Below are 21,661 nucleotides of genomic sequence, written 5' to 3' on the forward strand. Positions count from 1 at the left end.
TTCGTATGACAGCTGGCTTGACCGCAGTATACTATAGGTATGGTCACTTCTTCCTCGGAGATAAAGCTTTCATCTCCCAGATGATTTTGATCCAAATGAACGTGAACTGTTTATGTTTGTGTATTCCGTTCCGCCATCTTGAAGCGGTAAACAGGGCCTCTCCAGTCGCCAGCGTCTTTCATGCTTCGCTTCCTCTCCGCCTCTTTCTTTGTTGCTCCCAGCTTTCATGTTTCAAGTCCTGAAATCAGTCCTTCAGGTTGTTGTCATAGATGTCACTGTGACTCTTTCTATGGCCTCCTTTTGATTAAGTTTTTGACTATGTTTAGTCTGTGTCATTTCACTCCATCAGCGTGACCCTGACAATTTTAACCCCTGTGCTCTCTTATGGGGTCCAGATGACCCCACCCTTACATAGATGTGTTGGCCCTACCATGACAAAGGTGGACATGGTGGACAAGACTTCATGTCTGTCAGTGGAGAAGAGTAACGATCAACATTCTTTGGAGAAAAAAGTTCAGCACACTGTTTTGTGGGGTCCAGGTGACCCCACTTTTAATGTAAACAAGCCTAGAGAGCAGACGTGTTAAATAGATCTAAGAAAGCTCTTCACCGATTTCTCTTTCATCATATGTGATTTCGTTTTTATTTTTTTTCAACTGTTGATGCTCTCGGGGTTTTTCATTTAGTGGATTACCTAAATAACATTATTTATTATTTTATTTAGCCGTATTTATCATTTTTTCTCAAAAAGTCAATATTCTATCGGATTCTTGTGCGACCTAGAACTAAAACTCATGCAAATTTTCGTTACACATTACACATGTTATTCTACTTAGCAGCTTGTCCCTTTTGGGGTTGCGGGGTGCCTGAGCCTGACACGACTACTGATGAGCGAAGGGAGGATATGCCCTCGACAGGTCAGCAGTCTGTCACAGAGCACCAAACACACACCCACTCACATTCACACCTAGGGGCATTTTAAAAAAAAAACAAGTAACTCATGAAGTATGTTTTTGGCCGCATGTACTTTAACCGTAACTTAGAGGTGCAACAAATATGTTGTCTAATCTGTGCTATAAACAGTTGGGAGCAGAGGCAGCGCCGAGCTGGGCTTAAGCACGGATTGTTCAATCATGCAGACTGGGTGGAATGTGTTTACTCAGCAAATGGTATCAATCTAATGCTTTATTTAAACAAAAAATTACCATTGTATACAATTTTATTGCATGTCATCATTCTCCATTTAATATTTATTGTATAACATGTAAAATGTGACATAAAACCGTACTAAAAAGACCAGAGGTGAGGCATGCGATAGCACTGTCAGCAGAGGGGGCTCTTTCAAGCTTTTGTTTGTTCTTCATTTGTTACTAATTAAGTTTATATAACCTTTGCGCTATTAAGGCATGTTTACATTAAAAGTGGGGCCAGCTTTGACGACCAAAACAGCGCGCTGAACAATTTTTTTTTCAATGATTTTTTTTCCATCTTTTAAACATAAAATCCTGCCCACCTTTGTTATAGGAGGGATCCAACATCAATGTAAGGCTGGGGTCATCTGGACCCCATAAGATAATCACAAGGGTTAAAAGGAGCCCTTACCGATATCTTCCAAAAATGACTGGTCTTCAATTGATGCAAGTCTTCAATAAATGTCTTGTCTAACAGGTGTTTGTTACTTTAGACTAGGGCTGTCACGATTATGTTGACTATTAAAATTGTCGACAAGTAATTTAAAAGTGGACGCATTGGTTTTTTTTTTCTTGATTTTATCTCAAGTTACGGTGTCTGCTTTCTTCTCAGGAAGTTCTAGGAAGGGCCAGGTACCATAACAACATGCCCATGTAGCTTGAAAGTGTAGATAACATAAAATAATTAGTGTCCAATGCAATCTCTGCAAGGCAGAAATTGTGTTTCATGGCAGTTCTATGGCAATGTGATTCCTGAAGCGGAAACTCGTTGTGAATGAGGTTAACGCGGTAGAATGATTGTCATCTAGGTAAGCTAAGGTAACGTTAGAGAGCAATCTTATTACTACTTTCTCATATTGATAGCTGTACATGTTAACATTAGTTTTGACCATTTTATTTTGGGGTATAACGGATCACAGATTATCAATGATCCTGATATATATCTACCCCTCCCCCACTTAGTGCGAAAAAAATTGCAGATGATTTATTTGGTTTATTTATTTTTAAGAGCTGCATTAACTATCATGTATGTCTCCAATTGTGTGTGACCGGTGGGAGAGGCTTTTCTTGCAGCACGGGGAACGGCGACAGAATAAAAGTAGTACTTTTTAACATCCCCTGCTTTTTTTATTTTTTACTTTTTTAACACACCCCCCTCCCACCCTTATTTTAAGACTCAAAGCACTACATTTATATGGGTTTTTTATGTATAGGAGTATTTTGAGTTCAAATATGTCATTCATGTTTTGCTTTTATAAATAGGCATCAGTGTTCAAATATTTGAGTGTGTTTATGTTTTATAACTATCTTTTTTCATGCACTTATCTTTGATTTAAAAAAAACACTAAAGTTAGTTGCTCCATGAGTGTACTCCTTAGCATACAGACCTGTTGAAGCAATAGTTGCTCTAGACGTCTCACAAACACCATGCACCTCTCTGCTAGAATATGGTGCTTATTACTGCAGTGTTTGGATAGGTTACTGGTGTTACCGACCTTACTGCTCTGTTTTTGTTAATTCTGAGACATCCTGAGCTGTCGGCATCTACTTTGGAAAATACAGACGTACGCTTTCGACTTTTTTGCTTGTGGCCGCACTTCCATTTGCCTGCTTTTGCTGTCAGCAGAAGAATATGAAGTCGCGTGAGCAGCCCCTCCCCTCTGCACTGCAGCAAGAAAAGATGCAGGGAAAGACGGACAGTAGTAGTGCACCGCATGTCTGTGCTGTTGCTATGCCACTACGCCAGCACTGTTACCTATACAGTTAAGGCTAGTTATTAAGCCAGTCTCAGTTTTTGAACAGAAAAAAGCTCTCGCTAGTTTTACTTTGAAAACCGGAAGCTTCACCGTTACAAAGATGTGTTTACTTCCGGTGGCAGTACCGTGGCTCTTTCTGCTTTGTTTTAGTTCGCTAACTTAAAATCCTACATTAATCTGCATTTCAGAGCAAAAATACATCGTCCCCAGATGATATTATTATTATATTTTACTACAATGTATTACATTTATACAGATCGTGAATAAGCGATCTTGGACACCGTAAATTTTTGTACTTGCATTTTCGAAAGCAGATCGCGAGTATTCGAGCACCCGGATACTTGTTGGAGCCCTGGCCCTAGCCCTAGTCTGACGGACTGTGGACACCTTGCCTGGTACTCCAGCGGGGCCTTTTGTCTCCCTAGGGTTGGCCGACTTCAGCACACGTCGTACTTAATGTTCCTGAAATATTAGCGTTCCTTTGATGTGGGGTGGTGATACCCGGGCTGTGTCCACTGTGGGCCTCTGTGTTGTAGACCTGGCAAACAAGTGGTTCAGCTTCCCTTCCAATGAGGCATCTACTCCAGTGTGTACTGTGTTGCAGCTCCTGTACTTTGTGATGTTGTTTATCCTCTGCTACATCTTCCTGGGGTTGTTGTCAGTAAAGTGGTTCTCAGTTCTCCTCTTGTAGGCCATTTTAGCCTCTTTACTGCTTCTTTTCTAGAGCAGATCTGGCAGTGCTATGTTGGGGCCAATCTCTGTTCTTTGACCTGAAGGCAGCATTTTCTTTTTTTGTTTAGGAGAGATTCCACTTCGTTGTTCATCCATGGTTTCTGGTTTCGGAATACTATGACCCTTTTGTTGACAGACAGATTTAAGAGAGAATTGTGTCCGTGTTTTTCTGGAGATCATGGCTATAGAAATTGTCCCAGAGTGTTTGAGAAGCAGTCCTGCACCTCTAGAAGGACTGTTTCTGCCCTTATTCCTGTACTGTTCTTGTTTTTAACTTTGTTTTTTTAAATCTTAGACAGAAGAAAAGCTATGTCCGATTAGAAATGAACCAAGACCACCTAAAAAGATTGGTCCGAGAGCGGTTCCTGGTCCAGGACCAGGGTCCACTTGGGTTTACTCGGACTGAAAATTTGTTCTGGATTTTTGGGGGAAACAAAGTGCATTTTTGTGTCTTTCTTTTTTGAATTGGTGAATCAGGAGAAGATGAAAAATATGCAGCTTGAAAAAGATTGTAGTAGAAGAAGCTACCATCAGTGGGCAACAAGGTCCATTGCTTCATTCAAATGCATCCACTTGCAGACTAATAAACCCATTAACGCCTTTTTTGTTTGAGCTGGAATCTAGCTCAAAACTATACTGCTGGACTGCCTCAGTTTTGTTTGCCATTTTTGATGCACCAGTAATGTTAGGCTAGAATTGTGAAGAGCTGTAGAGAGCAGGAGAGCAGTAATCAAAGGGATGATTGGAAATATGTGTAGGCTTACTCCAGACCCACAGTCCAACCCACAACTCAGAGGGGAATTTCTGGTAAACCTGCTGTTTTGCAGAAAGTGTCCTAGAAAACAAAACTGTTTTTTCAATTTTGCTTAAAAAAATGACAGAATCATAATTAGGTCACTGGGAATGATTTTACAATAAATCAAAAGATAAATGGGAATTTCAGTTTCTCCTTCAATCTTTCATCCCACTTGAGAAGGGCTGTAACATGTACCTGAATACTTTGATAACCACAATCTGTTCCAGAAAAATTGAGATGAATATATGTGATTCCTGAGATTGCTGAGTCACAATCTTTACGTAGTTTAATAAGAATACACATCAGGCAATGTAAATATTGCTCGAAAATTACAGAAGAATTTAAGATTTTAGTAATGTAAAAATAAAAACAACTACAAGCACTACTGTCACCGAAAGTAAATTAATATTTAGTGTCAGCAAAGTTGTGTACAAAGTTCTCATTTAAAAAAAAGAGCTTTCAAGTGTTTTTTGTAGGTTAAAAAAAGAGACTGAAGTTCAGTTTAGTGGAATAAATATTTTGTTTTATGTGTTAATGACGCTCAGTTTGTTTAAACATTTTTATTTTAAAAACAATTGACAATTTGAGCCAGAAATATTTGCTGAATATGAAATTAACAATATTACAAAATTTCATGAGCAATTTTGTGGCCTCATATGACATAGGGGTGCAACATAAAAAAAAATTCCAATTTGGATCGTGCTACAGTTTTGGAGTCCTGCTTTAGTAAACAAAAAAGAAATAGGACAAAATAAGAAAATTAAAACTTACTTTTTATTATTGAGAAGACAGCAGACATACACTCACTGGCCACTTAAATGGGCAAACACCCAACTGCTTGTTCACACAAACTTTAGTTATAAAGAAATTGTAAAAGAACTACTCAAAAACGTATAATTCAATTAAACGGGTCAAAACTCTCTACTTTTTAAACCTAATAACTAGGGCTGTGCCAAAATATCGATATTGCGATATATCGCGATATTTAGTCCTGCGATCGATTCTCGATGGGTTCTCACCAAGTATCGATATTATATTTTCATTTAAAGAGGCTGTAGCGCCGAGCGTCTGAGTCGCGCGCCGGAACTATGGGCGCACGCTGCGTCGGACTTTTAATAGCGATGCACGCGCTCATTCAGGAGAAGCACCGGTGAGATACAGGCTCTCTAGCACGTGTGTGAAGCATGTCTACCTGTCAGCATTTATCCTCCATCTGTAGGAGATCCAGCCCGTAAGAAGTGACTTTGTCTGAGCGCTAGAATGTCAGCAATCACTTACTTCCTGTTTGCTGTGGGAACTGAGCGCGTGCTTCGCAGTTGTTTGTGTACACTTCAAGTAGCGTCGGAATTTTAGTTTTCATACACTTGATGTTTAACCTGCTGGTGTGTGGTGTAACTTTGGTAAATTTATAATGTGACGTTTTCAAACAATGTAATTACTTGTTGCTAATGTTAATTTAAAGTAATTCTTAAATAAAAAAGCAGGATTTGATGTATGAACTTAAATTTAAATGTAATTAAAATAAAGTACACAAATTTATTGTAAAATTAGGGAGAATGCCAATTAATTGAAGCACTTAAAAATGATATCTGCCATTATTATGTTTTAAGGTGTTTACCTATTGACTGCTATATTCATCATCCTTTGGTGTGACATTCTTTTGAAGGTAGATAACTGTCTCCACTTGAATTATTTAAATTTGTTCTGTTGTTTACAACAATTCTGCAGTAAATAGTGGCACTGCTGATCATGTTTACTATTGTTAACATTAAATTTGACAGATAATTCCAATTGAGTTGTTGTCAATGCTCGTCAAAGACATAGTCTTACTGATTTCAGCAGTGTTGCACAAAAGTGTCTATTATTTGATGCACAAAATAAGAAAAGTTGTTTATTATGATTGTGTTTAAGCTAAAAAAAGATAAATGGGGATATATTTTCACAAAAAACATGTTCTTCTATATAATGTTAGTTATTAGAGAGGATTTTTACCAATTATCGCAGTATCGCGATATTATCGATATCGCGAGCCATGTATCGCGTATCGTATCGTGAGCTACCCAGTGATTCCCAGCCCTACTAATTACACAAAACAAAGCCAACCCCAAATTTATTTTTAAAACAATTGACATTTTATGAAGATTTCAAAAAGTCCTCCATGCCATCATTCTTCATAATTCTGCATGTGAGGATTTCGCAGACCACTTCCTGGGTGAAATCAATGCTGTAAGATCCAACCTTTTATAGGTGGCATAGTCTTAATGTAACAGATCACCAGCATTGTTTTTACCCGAAGAAACACTGGGGTTTTATTCTGGTTGACACAGAGATGCTTGGTCAAGTTTTATCCCAAGTAATCACCACAATCTGCCTTTTAGATCTCATTCCCACTTCACTTTTTAAAACTTTTTGGATTCTTTGAGTCAGAGATTTTAAATATAGTAAATTTTTCTTTTCAGACGGGTGTCTTCCCCTCTGCCCGTAAAATAGTAGGTCCACTTTTAAAGATTGTTAATGATCTTAGAATTAATTTAGACTCAGGAACTTTCTGTTCTGGTGCTGCTGGATCTTAGTGCCCTATTGATACAGTAGATCACCAGATTTTATTAGATGGACTTAGGAAACTAGTGGGCCTCTTTGGACATATTCTTAAGTGGTTTTATTCCTACCTTACAAATCAACACTTTTATGCAAGTTTGGAGACATGCTCTTTAAGAATCCATAAAATAAGCTGCGGGGTTCACCAAGGGTCGATTTTAGGTCCTAAACTTTTTAATTTGTATATGTTGCCTCTTGCGGATGTCATCAGGGGACACGGATTTCACTTTTTCCTTATTTTCTTTAACCTTTATTTTACCAGAAGGATCAATTGAGAACAGATTCTCATTTACAATGATGACCTGGCTACGCTGACGACACACAGCTTTACATCACTGTGTCTACTGATGACCAGGAAACTTTAAATAGTCTTTTAAGTTGTATTTAAGCTATAAAGTCATGCATGGCAAAAATTTTCTTATAGCTCAACCAGGACAAAACTGAAGTTTTATTCATTGGTCCTGAAGACTAGAGAGAGATAATTTTACCAACGCTTTAGAATTTTAATCTTTCTCACCTTGTGAGAAACTTGGGCGTACTTTTGACTCGGAGCTGAATTTTATCTCTTGCATTAAAAGTGTTGTTATGACAGGATTTTATCATCTTGAAAACATTGCCAGAGCTTGCCCATTCCTCTCTCTTGCTAGCACAGAGGTGCCGATGCATGGTTTTATTTGTAGTCGTTTAGATTATTGCAATGCCCTGCTCTTTCGCTTACCTAAAAAAATTTCTTGCTAGTTTACAATTGTTACAGAACTTAGCGGCGCAAGTTTTGACGAGGACCAGGGGGCAGGAACACATTACCCCTGTTTTAAAATTGCTGCATTGGTCTCCTCTGCATTTCAGGTTTGATTTTAAGATTATTTTAATGATTCATAAATGTTTTAACAGTCTTGGGCCTTCTTACTAAAGTGATCTGTTGGGTTTGGGTTGGGTTGTTATTTTAACTTGTCTTTGTTTTTAACTGTAAAACAGTAGCTGCGAAAGTAAGAGAAATGCTTTTTTATAAAGTTTGATTTGAATTGAATGATATGGCAGCAACTCGATGCATTTAGGCATGTAGACATGGTCAAGACAATCTGCTGCAGTTCAGTTCTGTTTTGAAACTTTTGAAAATACCTACTTTTTCTTGTGTTCTTGCAGTCGTCCCTCAACATTATGTGACTGAAGGAGAAAATCTCTGCAACCAGCAAAAGAACTCCAGAGTGAAACAGGACAAATCAGAACCTCCACAGGTTAAAGAGGAACAGGAGGAACCAGGACCTCCACAGATTAAAAATGAACAGGAGGAACCAGAATCTCCACTGATTAAAGAGGAACAGGAGGAACCAGGACCTCTACATATTAAAGAGGAACACGAGGAACCAGAATCTTCACAGATTAATGACGAACAGGAAGAACCAGAAACTCTACAGGTTAAAGAGGAGGAAGAAGAGTTTTGGATCTGTCAGGATGAAGATCTGCTTGATCTGAAGCAGGATGCCGATACCTTAATGGAGACTCCTACTTATGAGGAAAGTGACCACAGTGAAACAGATCTAAGCAATTGGCAGAGCTTTAATGCAACTGATAGTCAGGATGAAGAAGGAAGCCGATATGAAGAATCAACATCAACTACAGATGAAGAGACAGACCCACAGAACAGAGATCAAAGTAGGAAAAGAAACAGAAGTCATTTCCAAAATGTGGACACCTTTTACATGTCAGAAAGTCAATATGGCAGTGATATCCAAAAAAAATCCAAGGCAACTTTGGTTAAGAAACGCAAACAAGTCCCAAAAGAAAGAAAAAATTCCTATGTAAAGTCTGGTGACAAACCTCACGTCTGTGAAGAATGTGGTAAAAGTTTTTGTTACTGGTCTAAGTTTAGACTTCACATGCGAAGCCACACAGGAGAAAAGCCTTTTTCTTGTCAAGTATGTGATAAACGTTTTCGTGAAAAATCAGGTCTCAAAGTTCACATAAGATCTCACACGGGAGAAAAGCCTTATTCTTGTCAAGAATGTGATAAAAGTTTTCGGGAAAAATCTCATCTTAAAAGACACATCAGCACTCACACAGGAGAAAAGCCATTTTCTTGTCAAGAATGTGATATAAGTTTTGGTCGAATATCTAGTCTCAAAGCACACATGATAATTCATACAGGAGAAAAGCCCTTTTCTTGTAAAGAATGTGATAAAAGTTTTCGTGAAAAATCTCATCTCAAAAGACACATGAGAACTCACACAGGAGAGAAGCCTTTTTCTTGTCAAGAATGTGATGCAAGTTTTAGTCTTAAGTCTCATCTTGAAACACACATGAGAACTCACACGGGAGAGAAGCCTTTTTCTTGTAAAGAATGTGATAAAAGTTTTAGTCAAATATCTCATCTCAGAAGACATGTGATGACTCATACAGGCGAGAAGCCTTTTACTTGTCAGGAATGTGATGCAAGTTTTAGTCAAATATGTCATCTCAAAAGACACATGACCACTCACATGCAGTGAAAGACAGTATAAGTTTATATGGGAAGGGGGAAACCTTGTGAGAAAGTTTCATTTCTTTTACTGAAATGACTTCACAATGATGTAAATGTGTTAAGTCTTTTTTAATATATTTAATCTTTTTTCACAGGTTAAAAATAAGTTCCGGGTCAATGAAGATGAATATATCATGAAAAAAAATAACATTTGGATTTTCTTGAGATTCCACTCTGTTCTGCTAATTAACTCTTAACACTTGCAAAGATTTTTCTGCACCTTTAATAAAAAGCTGCATGGAGATGCCCATTTTCCAATAGGACTTGTCACCTTCCCATACAGTGGAAAAAAAATATTTAGTCTGCCACCACCTGTACAAGAAAAAAATCGCATTATCTGATTTTGAAAAAAAAATTATTTGGAAATTATGGTGGGGAATAAGTTTTAAGAATAAGTATTACATCAGTAGCAAAAGCTCAAATCAATAGTTTGGCATATACCCTTTGTTGGCAATGACGGCAGTCAAATGCTTTCTGTAAGTCTTCACAAGGTTTTCACAGGCTGTTGCTGGAATTTTGGCCCATTCCTCCATTCAGATCTCCTCTAGAGCAGTGATGTTTTGGGGTTGTCGGTGGGCAACACAAGCTTTTAACTCCCTCCAAAGTTTTTCTCTTAGGTTTACATCTGGAGACTGGCTAGCCTGCTCCAGGACCTTGAAATGGTTCTTATGAAGCCACTTCTTTGTTACCCGGGCAGTGTGTTTGAGTTAGTCATGCTAAAAGACCCAGCCACATTTCATCTTTTGTGCTCTTGCTGATGGCAGGAGGTTTTCACTCAAAATCTGACCATACATGGCCTCTTTCATTCTTACGTTAAACAATTCAGTCGTCGTTGCTGAAAAACAGTCCCAAAGCATGATGTTTTCACCCTGATCTTTACAGTAGGTATAGTGTTCTTTGGATAGAACTCGGCGTTATTCTCCTCTAGACACGAGTACAGTTCTAAAAAAGATCTAATTTGGTTTTATTTGACCATAGTACATTGTACCAATCCTCTTCTGGATCATCCAAATGCTCTCTGGCAAACTTAAGACGGGCCTGCACATGCAGTGGCTTTATCAGGGGGACACGTCTGACACTGCAGGTTTTGAGTCCCCGGTGGCGTACTGTGTTACTGATGGTTGCAGATTCAGTCTTTCCAGCCTTGTGCAGATGAACAATTTTGTTTCTGGTGTCTCTTGCCATCTCCTTGGTCTTGGCCATAATGGAGTTTGTGGACAGGTGTCTTTTATACAGATAACAGGTTCAAACAGGTGCCACTTATACAGTTAATGAGGAGATGACAGAGGATCCACGAACAGAAGAAGTTACAGGTCTGTGAGAGCCAGAAATCTTGCTTGTTTGTAGGTGATCTAATATGTGTTTTTCCACCATATTTTGCAAATCAATTATTACAAAAATCAGTGTGATTTTATGTATTTTTTTTTATTTTTTCCATTTGACTCTCATAGTTGAGGTATACCTATGAAGAAAATTACAGCCCTCTCTTATCTTTTTAAGAGGGAGAACTTGCACAATTGGTGACTGACTAAATACTTTTTGCCCACACTGTACCTAAAGCTGCTTCAATTAGATGTTAACTGCGTTTGATCAACTACCAAAGTCTCCTGAACCGAACTTGATAAAAAAGTCTATTGGCTGTTTTCAAAAGGAAGAAGAGACTCCTCCGACCCGGGGTTTCATTGCATGTACAGAGCCACAGGCTGATGCCCTCCATACCACTGCACTTAAATGAATGAGGTATTGACCAGGGAGCTTTTCAATTTCGCTGTACATATGATGATGATTATAATAAATCTATTCTTTATGCAGTAACTCAAAAGGAGACACAACCAAGTGCAGAGAAATGGTCAGTTTTCTAAAGTCTGACATGTGCTGAAAACATCTTTTTTGATTGTTCTAACATGATATTCTGATTTTCTAAGACATTAATTTTTAGGTTTTTCATCTTCTGTAAGCCAAAATAATAGAAACTGATACATTTTAATGTATTTGTAATAATGATCTACAAATGAGTTTCACTTTTTTATCTCGCTAATATGAATGTTGAACTTTTCCACTAAATCTTTTTTAAATATACACATGAAAGGGAAACATGTTGTTATAAATTATAATAGATACATTTTCAGCTCTTTACTGGCTTGTATCATTTTTTAAAGATATTTTGTTAAACAACAACTCTAAAGCTAAGTTCATTTTTATGTTGGTTGATTTATTATTTTTTGGGGTTTGAATTTGTGCATTTGACCATTGCAGTTTATGCTATGATAATATGTATGTTAACGAAGTCTTTGTGTTACTATAACAATAGAAATAATGTATACTTCTAATTATACTTCTAATCATATACTTTTAATTACATTTTATGTAATCAGTGGCCATTTTATTATTGCTTAAACTAGAGAATGTTTACTGTAGTTTATATTTTGCTAAGTCATGTGCTTGTATAACGTAAAAATGTAATAAGGAAGAGGCAGACAAAGAAATTTAAGTGTTTCTGCCTTTTGTTCATGTTTTCTAGTAGAGTTTAGAACCGTGTATCTGTTTTATGTCGTTTTTAGTGTTCTGTTCCAATCTTTCCTGTGAAGAATAAAGTTGACGTCAACATCAGTAAGAAGCATGGAGTCTCTCCCTCAGTGTGGATTTCTGCTGTTTGTCAGTTCTCTGCAGGTTCCAAAGCTGTTCTCCTCAATTTGAGTTCTGACTGGAGAACACAAGACTGAGGTGAGATCGCAGAGATCCATCAGAGACTAAGAAGAGAACAGAAGCAAACAAACTGCTTCTCTGTGTTTTGTTATTACCCTGAGAGCAGCAGTGAGAGTCAACGTAGCTCAATCTTGAAACTTCATTTTGGCTTCAGTCAAAATGAATATTGGAGTTTTTCTTGGCCGATCCGATCAGTGGATACCCTATAAAAAGTTCCCACAATGGTCTTCATAAAGCATTAGTTCAGTAGCAGTCATCTGATGGTTTTTCAATCATATTGATTATTTTTCATCTTTCTGACATCATCCTGTTTCAACTCTTTACCAAGCAGCACTTTCGAGAATAGAGCAGCTTTTCGTGTAGATCTTAATGGAGATGTCCTCGTTTCTATGGAGATTTGGTAAAATCAAACATCAAAAAGAAAATCTTACCTGGACACTGATGGAGAATTGTGAGGTCAGAACTGCTGTAAGTTGGTGTAAATGAAGTGGGGTTCTCCATCAGTACACTGGGGGAACTGTAACACAATAACTGCACACTTGATGCCACAATGGAGCACCTTTGGGATGTGATGATATGAATGATAAATACCTGACACGTGTCTGTTTGCATCTGAGCTGCACTTGTGTGGTTTATATGTTGAATAATGGTTTAGTTTAGGAACAGAATGATTTATTTTTTTCTTTAGACCCATTTCTACAAACATTCTGTTATTTAATTCTCACATTTTCTCTCCTTCAAGAACCCAGAAATGTCTGGAACTGATTTCCAGATGTTTGACCTTCAGAGAAGAAGCTGCTGGAGTTAAAATGGTAAATGGCGCTTTCTACCCTCCTTCGAGGGCCCAAAGCGCTTCACAGTCACAGACCCATTCACCCATTCACGCACACATTCACACACATGGGCGGGCAAGGCGGGAGTCGAACCCGCTCACTTCTGATCAGGAGTCGACCGCCCTACCACTGCACCACGGCCGCCCCAAGTTAAGTCCCACAAGTCCCAGTGTTCATTTCCTGTTTCCAGCTGCACCGGAAGCAGTCGAGTCCATCATATGATGTTAGGAAGACTTTAAAGTTTACATTAAAGAAAAAAATAAAATGAAACATGTGAAGAAGTCTTAGAACAAACTGAGCATCTCTGAACAACACAAACCTCAATGAAGTTTGACTCAAAGCTCCCATCCATGTTTGTGTTGATGAAGAAGTGAAGGTGAGTGATCATATCAGACTCACCTGTTTGAATCTTCCTGCAGAGTTTAATCTGAAGGAAGTAGAGAAGTTCAGAATTTCTGTCAGATCTTTGCAGTCTGCTCTAACTGGAAGAGAAATCCCAGCTCAGCTTGGAGCTGCTTTTGCTATGAATCTCTTACAGGCTCACACAGCAACGATGACCAACACTGTGCTGCCCTCTAGTGGCAAACATGGGAGCAGCAACACAGATTTCTTCTTTTCTGTCTGATCAGCATTACTAAAAATGAGGACACTCAGACTCATGTTTCAAAACGTCTGTGCTGCTGTGAGGCCTATACTCAGTAAATTTGAACGTTTGGAACGTTTGCAGAACTGGAATCTTTTGAAATGGATCTGCGGATCAGTTCCTTCTAAAATGTCCTGCAGATCTGTTTCTGTGCACAGAAGACGATCAATCCCAGACAGGATGCTGGGAGAAGTTTGCTTTGATGGAATGAAGACATCCTGGAGACTTGGGAAGATTCGAAGGGATTGAATGCTTTTCAACAAGTCTATGGAATGTTTGTAACTCTAGTATTGCTCACCTTTTTTGTTGAATTATAGTCAGAAACGCCCTAGATATTTTTGTTCTTTGACTGACAACTTAAATATAATGCAAACACTTTGCTTAGCATAGTCTTCATGGATCAAAATTGATGTGTTCAGGGAATTACAGTGGTAGAGATTCTATAAAACTCATTTGTATTTAAAAAAGAGCTGTTTTTTAAAAAATAATTTTATTGTTTAAACTGTCCCTGTTTTTTGTGGTTTTCTGTTTGTTCAGTGTTGTGTTGCTTTGGAGTTTAGTTTATTCATTTGTTGTTTCTTTGTTCATATAAGTGTTTTCTTTGTAAATTAGTATAAATTTAAGAAAATGTTCACAAAACTCTTTAAAGCTCTTTAGTTTTTCATGCGTTTTTAATCAAATCTGAACGTGGTTGCTAGTTACGTTGTCAAATTGTTTATCCAAATTGTAGATTTTAGAACAGTGTTTAGGTTCAAATAAGCTGATTAAGTTTTCAACAAATAAAGTTTTTTGGCATTTAAATACTGGAGAAAAAGGAAACAATGTCAAAAACAACATTGGAAAGTAATTCCGTTATTAGTGTAATGAACCAAGTAAAAGAATACTTCAGTAAGAATTTCTTCTGCTTCCATTACAACTGTCGTTTGCACAAATTCATTACACCATCAAAATAATGACTTTTAAAATGACTTTTCTCTAAAGACCATTTGTTTGGAATGTTTATCAGTTTCTGTGTCAAGGAATCTTGGTAGGCCCTAAGGTGGAGCAGTGGTTCGCACTTTCACCTCAAAATGAGAAAATGCTAGTTTGAATCCCAGCTGGGACCTTTCTGTGTAGAGTTAGCATGTTGTGTGAGTTATCCAGGCACACTGGCTTCCTTCAATATATATATATATATATATATAAAACCTCATAGATTGATTACCCTAAATGGTCTATAGGGGTGTGTTGAACCTACAACAGGTAGAGAACCTGACCAGGGTGTACCCTGCCTTCAACCAACAGTGGACAGTTTAGGCTCTGGTTGCCCTGGTAACCCTAAAATGGATGTAGAGTTAAAAAGATGGATGGATGAATTTTGTTTTTTTAGTTTGTGGCATTTTGTATTTATTTTATAGTCTTCTTTAGTTCTAGTAAATTAAACATATCAGCTCTTTTAACCCATATTTGCAAGTTAATTTGATTGAAACCACTTGCTTAACACAACTCTAGGTTGAGAAAAAACATTAAAGTTATAAAAACCAAGAAAATTAACATGGCTTTCAAATCAACATTAGAATAATACACCAGTAATTTAGTTAAACAAGATATTTTAATTCAATAAAACAAAAAGGTTATATCAATGCAACAAATCACGTTTGTTATCTTGACTTAAAATGTTAAGGCAGCCCTTTAACTCTAGTTTTTATGATGAAACAATATTGTTTTTTTTAAGGTTTTTATTTCACCATAGACAAATTGTTAATGGCTAATTGGTTCATTTTGCTGTGAACTTCAGTCACAAAATGTAGATAACACAAGATGAACATTTCAGGATTTGTTGAAATGATGAGAAATATGAAATATGTACTTTGAAGCGTTATCAATCTCTGTGTCAAAAATCCTCTTTGCTTTCATGTAAATCAATCACAAGGAGACACACCCTTTTAGGTCTTTGATCAATACTTCATGTTCAGACCACTTCTACTAATTCGTCACTAGCTTTCTTTGCCCTTCCACAAGGCAATTGTTTACTTGTTTCTGCAGTTGTCTTCTCAATATCACCCATCTGCTTACATCATTCTCAGATACGTTTAGGTTCCAACCCAAAATGTTGTGTAGATTCCTCACCAGAATGTTCTTTGGCTATGCCAAACTCTAAATCAAATGAGTGTTTCTTGACCATCGTTACAGAAGCTTCAAGCTGGAAATTCTTCACCATTGAAGTCTCTGAAAAGAATCCTTTGACTCGTTGACAGAAAGAGTTCTGTTCATCCCTGTCCCAAAGTGTTCCAAGACTTTGAAATGAATAGATGAAGTCAGACAGGAGTCTCCTCAGGGATTTCAATTTTAGAAGACATTTCTGTTAACATTCAATAAGGCGTTCTCTAATCCATTTAAACTTCTTTAGACTTTATTTCCGCATTTTTTTCTGCTTGTTTAAACCCCTTTGTGTTAAGTTGTCACATATTGTTTTCATGATGAACTTTGAGTGGATCCAATAGTCGGATTCGAGTCACAGAAAGTGAACAAGTTCTTCAGCTGCTCTGTTCTGGAACACTGCATTCAGATCTGCTTCAAAAGATCTGTTTTCATTTTCCCCAAGACAAGATTTGGATGGATAAAACTCAGCATATATGTCTTGAGGGCTTGTCGTTGTCTGAGTTTGACATGTACATGCAACAGAGGTCAGGGGTCAGCAATAATTATGACATGAAGCTCCAATTCAAACTTTTGTCATGAACAGCCATCACTAACTCTAGCACAAAGAAATACAAAAACAATTCCATTAGATGAGGAATTTTATTTAATTCACAAACAGCAGATCAAATGGCTTTTAAAATATATTTAACTCAAAGTGCTTTAATAACAATATTTCACAAGGAAAACAGTTAAAATAGTATTGGAACTACATTTGTTTAAAACAAAAAGTGCTACATTTGTGGTTTATCATACATACAGAAATAGGATTGTATATGTCAGAAAAGGTTCCATCAACATTTCTAAGAACTTCACAACCATAAAAAAATTTAAAAAAAGCATCAGCTGTAGTATTAATTTTAAAACTTCCGAGTCACAGTAACAGAGCTGTGTGATTGAACCCTTTCCTTAGGACCCCATAGGGCAAAAAAAGTTCAATTTGAGAAAAGATTGTCACTTAAAACCAACTTTTTTTTTTAATCCAAAAAAAAAAAAAAAACAGAGACAGATCAAGTGCTCACACATTCCACTTGCCCCTGTCTTTCCTTTTCCATGCCAACTGTAGCGCGAGTCGCCAAATCTCTTAATTTTGCTCCAAGTTTTATTTATTTATTTTATTTATCCACAAAACGCCACATGCTTCAGATTCATACCAACTGATATTTCTGCATGTAGTAAATGTCCTACTAGAGGAAATGGAGTCTCAAGAAGTCTCGCACTGGAGTGAGCCAATGAGATGAAAGGCTTCAGTGGTTCATGGAGCTTTGTCTGCCTATCTCTTTTGGACAGCTCTTTGGTCTTGGCCATAGTGGAGTTTAGTGAGAAAATGTTTAAGGTTGCAGACATGCGTCTTTTTTATACAGATAACCAGTTCAAACTGGTGTCATTAATACAGATAACGAGTGGAGAACAGAGGAGTATCTTAACCCTTTTACACTTAGTTTCAGTCTTACACAAAAATATAAGCAAAACACTTTACAAAGTTCAGTGGCAAAATGTTCTCTTCACAGAATCACCTAATTCCCTTTGATTATGCAAACAGTTATGTTAAAGAGTGTGTGTTATTTAGATGTGTTTATGTGTTTGTTTGATCAGCTGCTATACAGATGTAAATATTGCTTTGTCAAAATTTCATTCATGAACTTTATTTTTAATTCTTAAATGAGAATTAAGTAAAAAGTTACATTTATCAGACCTGTAAATATCAAGAATTTGTTATAGATTTCAAGAAGTTAAAAAATTACGGCAAATAATGACAAAAAAATTAAAATATTTTGCAAGTTGGCATTTATACTTTGAATGAAAGCAGTTGATGTAGACTGTTAGGCCAAATTCTTCCCCTTTGGCTTCTCCCTACCCCTTCATTTAGCCCTCCAGACGGAGAGACACTATATTTCCAAGCGGAAAAATTGTGTTTTTAAATTCAGACAAATTGATGATGTCATTGTTATTCGCCAGTTATCTACTTTTGCATGTATCTGCCAGTGCTAAGAAAATAGATCATAACATTGGTTTTGTACAATATACATTTATGCTAAAACAAAAATGCATAACTTAAATTTAAATGTAAACTTCTGTGCTTCAAAAATAGGGCTGTGGATCATCACGTAGGTGGCGATCCGATTTGATTCACGAATCAAGAGCAACGATTCACAAGTTCAACCACAATTCTTACTTTTTATTATAATGTTTATTGTTATGCGTATGTATATTTACTAGATGGATAAAAATTAAAATTATTTGTATTTAATCATTATTTATACCTTTATTTAGAACAGGTGATCAGAATCAACTAAACTGATTAAAAAAAAACACAAAGATTCAGAAAAAAATACATTTTTTTTGTCATTTTAAAGTTTTTCTGTTTTTCAATCCTCTGGTTCAGGAGTAAAACAATATAAAAAGGATAAAAATCACTTTTGTTTTGGGTCATTTAACAACAAAACTTTAATATGTTCTACACAGTTTTTCCATCTTCAAAGTTCTTCAATATTTTACGTTCTAAGCATCACATATTGCTGCAGAGCTCCTATGAAAAGTCTTTTTTTCTCTGCAGAATCAGCTGATTCAGGTTGACTACATCCACCTTTCAGCAGCGCGAGGCTGTTTCTTCAGAATAAGCTGGAGTTTCGTTAATTACGTGAAATGTTGAAGAGTTATCATAACCAAAATAATGTAAACACTGGAGCTAAAGCTCTGATGTTAAAGCTAATTCATTGTTTCAGAAGTTATGTCTGTGAGCGGAACTTCAGTCTCAGTTTTTGAACGGAAAAAAGCTCTCGCTAGTTTTACTTTTTAAAACCTGAAGCATCACCGCCACGAAGATGTGTTTACTTCCGTTGGAAGTACGGCGGCTCTTTCAGCTTAATTTTAGTTTGTAAACTCAAAATCTGACATTAATCTGCATTCCAGAGCAAAAATACATTGTCACCAATTGATATTTTGATCACATTTTGCTACAATTTACTACATTTATAAAGATTGCGAATCAGCGATCTTGGATGTCGCGAGTATTCATACTCAAAATTTTGGGAGCAGATCGCGAATACCCGAGCACCCCGATACTCGTTACAGCCCTATTCAGAAAACACCCACATGAAGAAATGTGTTTCTCCTTGGGGACACAGCGCAATAAGGATCGACCCACGCGTTACCCTTAAAAAACAATTTCAGGTACCCCTACCCCTCCAAATTCCCCTACAATTGGAGGGTAAGGAGAAGCCGGAGGGGTAGGGGAATAGTCTATATTCAATTCAATTCAATTCAATTCAATTCAATTTTATTTATATAGCCCAATATCACAAATTCAATTTGCCTCATTGGGCTTCATGCCTGTAGTTTTTACAGATATATTATATATCTAGTGTGTAATCATCTCATTCTCCTTTGTGAGAGTTCAAAAACAACAATAACAAAAAGAAACATGACTAACCATCAGACCATCTGGTTTCCTCTAACAGAACCAGAACATTAAGACTGAACTTATTACAGAACTATTGAGGAACCAGGCCAGAACCCAAATCCAGGGTAAAGAGGTTCAGTGAATGTGGTGTTGAAAGTGTGAAGGTGGATCAGTGAGTCATTAGAAACTCTGAAGAAGGAAAGAGTTCCAGTAGGATAGTCCACATAGACTGCTACTCTGAGAGAGGAGGAGGAAGAAGAGCAGATTGATGTCATTTTGTTATTGTGCCAGGCATAGAAACCATCATAATCAGAGTAGAACAGACCCCAGGACAGATTGTTCTGTCCAAGCAAACCATCATTAGTGTTTAATTTTCTTCTGATTCCTCTGTAACTCACTGATATGGAAACTCTATTTGTCAACTCAACCTCCCAGTAACAGCGACCAGTCAGACCATCTCTGCACAGCAGCTGATACCAGTGATCAAATCTGTCTGGATGATCAGGATATGACTGAAGCTCCTCCTCAAAGGTCACCTTCCTGTTGTTGTCAGACAGTTTGAGGTTTCTGTTCACTGTGTTTGTGTCGATTGTGAGGCGACAGGAATCTGATGGAGAAACAAACACAATCCAGATGAAGGTATGGATTCATCATCTGATCATTGATGGACACTTTGATGAAGACTTGTGAATGAGTGATGAGACCGTTTGAAGATGTTTGAACATGAGCTGCTTTGTTGCTATAAAAAACTTACACTTTCTCAGACCTGGAGTCAGCCATTGGACTCCAGCAGGCTCCGTCCTGAAAGAAAGACGAGGGAGGTCATAACACCGTCTTTCAGAATTCAAACAAACACCTCACATGGCTCTCATTATTTTACTGTTGTACACTGATGAAGGAACAGTCCAACATCTGGACACATCTACTGTAAAGTTCTGTCCTGACTCATAGTCCAGCAGTATGAATTTTCATTTTATCTCACTTGAAGCAGCAGGAATAAGCAGAAACCATGTCATCACTGATGGGGACTGCATTGTGCTGCAGGAAAACCACATTGGTTGACCTTCACTATGTTTAGAATGAATAAAGGCCCAGAGCTGTTCATCTAATGACCACAATAATCATCAAACATGATTAGACTGTGTCAGCCTCTTAACATATCTGTTGTTTTCTGAGTTGGTAAAGTCTGTGAATTAAGTGCCTTTCTGTCCTCTTCATTGCAGCATTTTGGAAAAAAACAAAAAAGGAAAAAGACAGAAATTGATTTCAAAATACAAAATAAAGACTGCTGACACTAACTCTGAGAATCTTTGCTGAGTGAAGGCAAATAGTATATTTTCAGTTCTTCCTCTTTCTGTCTCATGACTGTCTGCAGCAGGTCTCTCCATACCTGAGAGTGTCCAGTCTCCAGTCTGGATCCTCCAGTGCAGCAGAAAGCAGCTTAATTCCAGCCTCTCCTGGATGATTGTAGCTCAGGTCCAGCTCTCTCAGATGGGAGGGGTTGGACTTCAGAGCTGAAGCCAGAGAAGCACAGCCTTCCTCTGTGATCAGACAACCTGACAGGCTGCAGACACACAACACAAGACAGTGTGAGAGAACTGCAGTGAAGTTGATATTTACTGGTTATACAAACTGGATTTTTCTTCATTCATTGTCTTTGTGATCAAAGTTTTGACTTCATGAATCAGTTTGGACAAATTTTACATTTTAACTTTCACTCTGCAGGAACTAAATCCTCCGGAGCTTCAGAAGGATCCACCAGTTCTATTTCTACTGTACCTTCTCTCTCGTTCTCGAACTCTTCTTGAACTGGGTTCTGCTGAGGCAGCAGCTGCTCTACTCAGATTAGTGCTGCTATTGGTTTGTTTCAATGTACAAAGATGTTCTACATTTGTTCAGATCAGCTGTAGACACTTTGGAACAACTGCATTCTCTTACACAACTGCTGTAATTGAGCTGCGCATGTTTTTAATTTGCATACTGTGTGTGGATTATTGATTAAAGCCATAAACATGCACTTCTTCTAGTATACCTGGATGGACCTATCTCCTCCTTTTTTATTCTAATGAGACAAACCACAAATCCAGAATGATAACTGTGATCATCAAACTAAGTAAATGTGGGATTTTTATGTCTTTTTAAATCCCAATTATGTGTGTCTTCCATAAATATTATATACATCTTCATTTTTATTTATTTTTTTTTTAACTCTTTGGTATTGACCAGGTTGGATAGGATCAGGAATGAATACATCAGAGGGACAGCACATGTTAGAGGTTTTGGAGATAAAGTCAGAGAGGCCAGACT

At 37.4% G+C, this 21,661-nt stretch overlaps 3 protein-coding genes across 3 annotated transcripts in view; 1 reads left to right on the plus strand and 2 right to left on the minus strand.

The window, feature by feature from the left end:
* The window catches only part of LOC112139899 (zinc finger and SCAN domain-containing protein 2), an 11,652-nt gene extending 584 nt beyond the window's left edge, over window positions 1-11,068 (plus strand). Inside the window, exon 2 of the mRNA XM_024262748.2 lies at window positions 8,215-11,068. Within this exon, the coding sequence (XP_024118516.1) occupies window positions 8,215-9,559 (1,345 nt within the window). The 3' untranslated portion in view covers window positions 9,560-11,068. The remainder of the gene's footprint in view (window positions 1-8,214) is intronic.
* The window catches only part of LOC112139907 (NLR family CARD domain-containing protein 3-like), a 385,294-nt gene that overhangs the window by 67,112 nt on the left and 296,521 nt on the right, over window positions 1-21,661 (minus strand). The window lies entirely within an intron of this gene.
* The window catches only part of LOC112139908 (NACHT, LRR and PYD domains-containing protein 12-like), a 249,874-nt gene continuing 246,946 nt past the window's right edge, over window positions 18,734-21,661 (minus strand). Inside the window, exons 8-10 of the mRNA XM_036214645.1 lie at window positions 20,745-20,918; window positions 20,109-20,155; window positions 18,734-19,961 (exon numbers count right to left, since the gene is read on the minus strand). Coding sequence (XP_036070538.1) covers window positions 19,438-19,961; window positions 20,109-20,155; window positions 20,745-20,918 — 745 coding nt within the window. The 3' untranslated portion in view covers window positions 18,734-19,437. The remainder of the gene's footprint in view (window positions 19,962-20,108; window positions 20,156-20,744; window positions 20,919-21,661) is intronic.

Source organism: Oryzias melastigma, linkage group LG2 (genome assembly GCF_002922805.2).
Source record: "Oryzias melastigma strain HK-1 linkage group LG2, ASM292280v2, whole genome shotgun sequence".
Taxonomy (NCBI): Eukaryota; Metazoa; Chordata; class Actinopteri; order Beloniformes; family Adrianichthyidae; genus Oryzias; species Oryzias melastigma.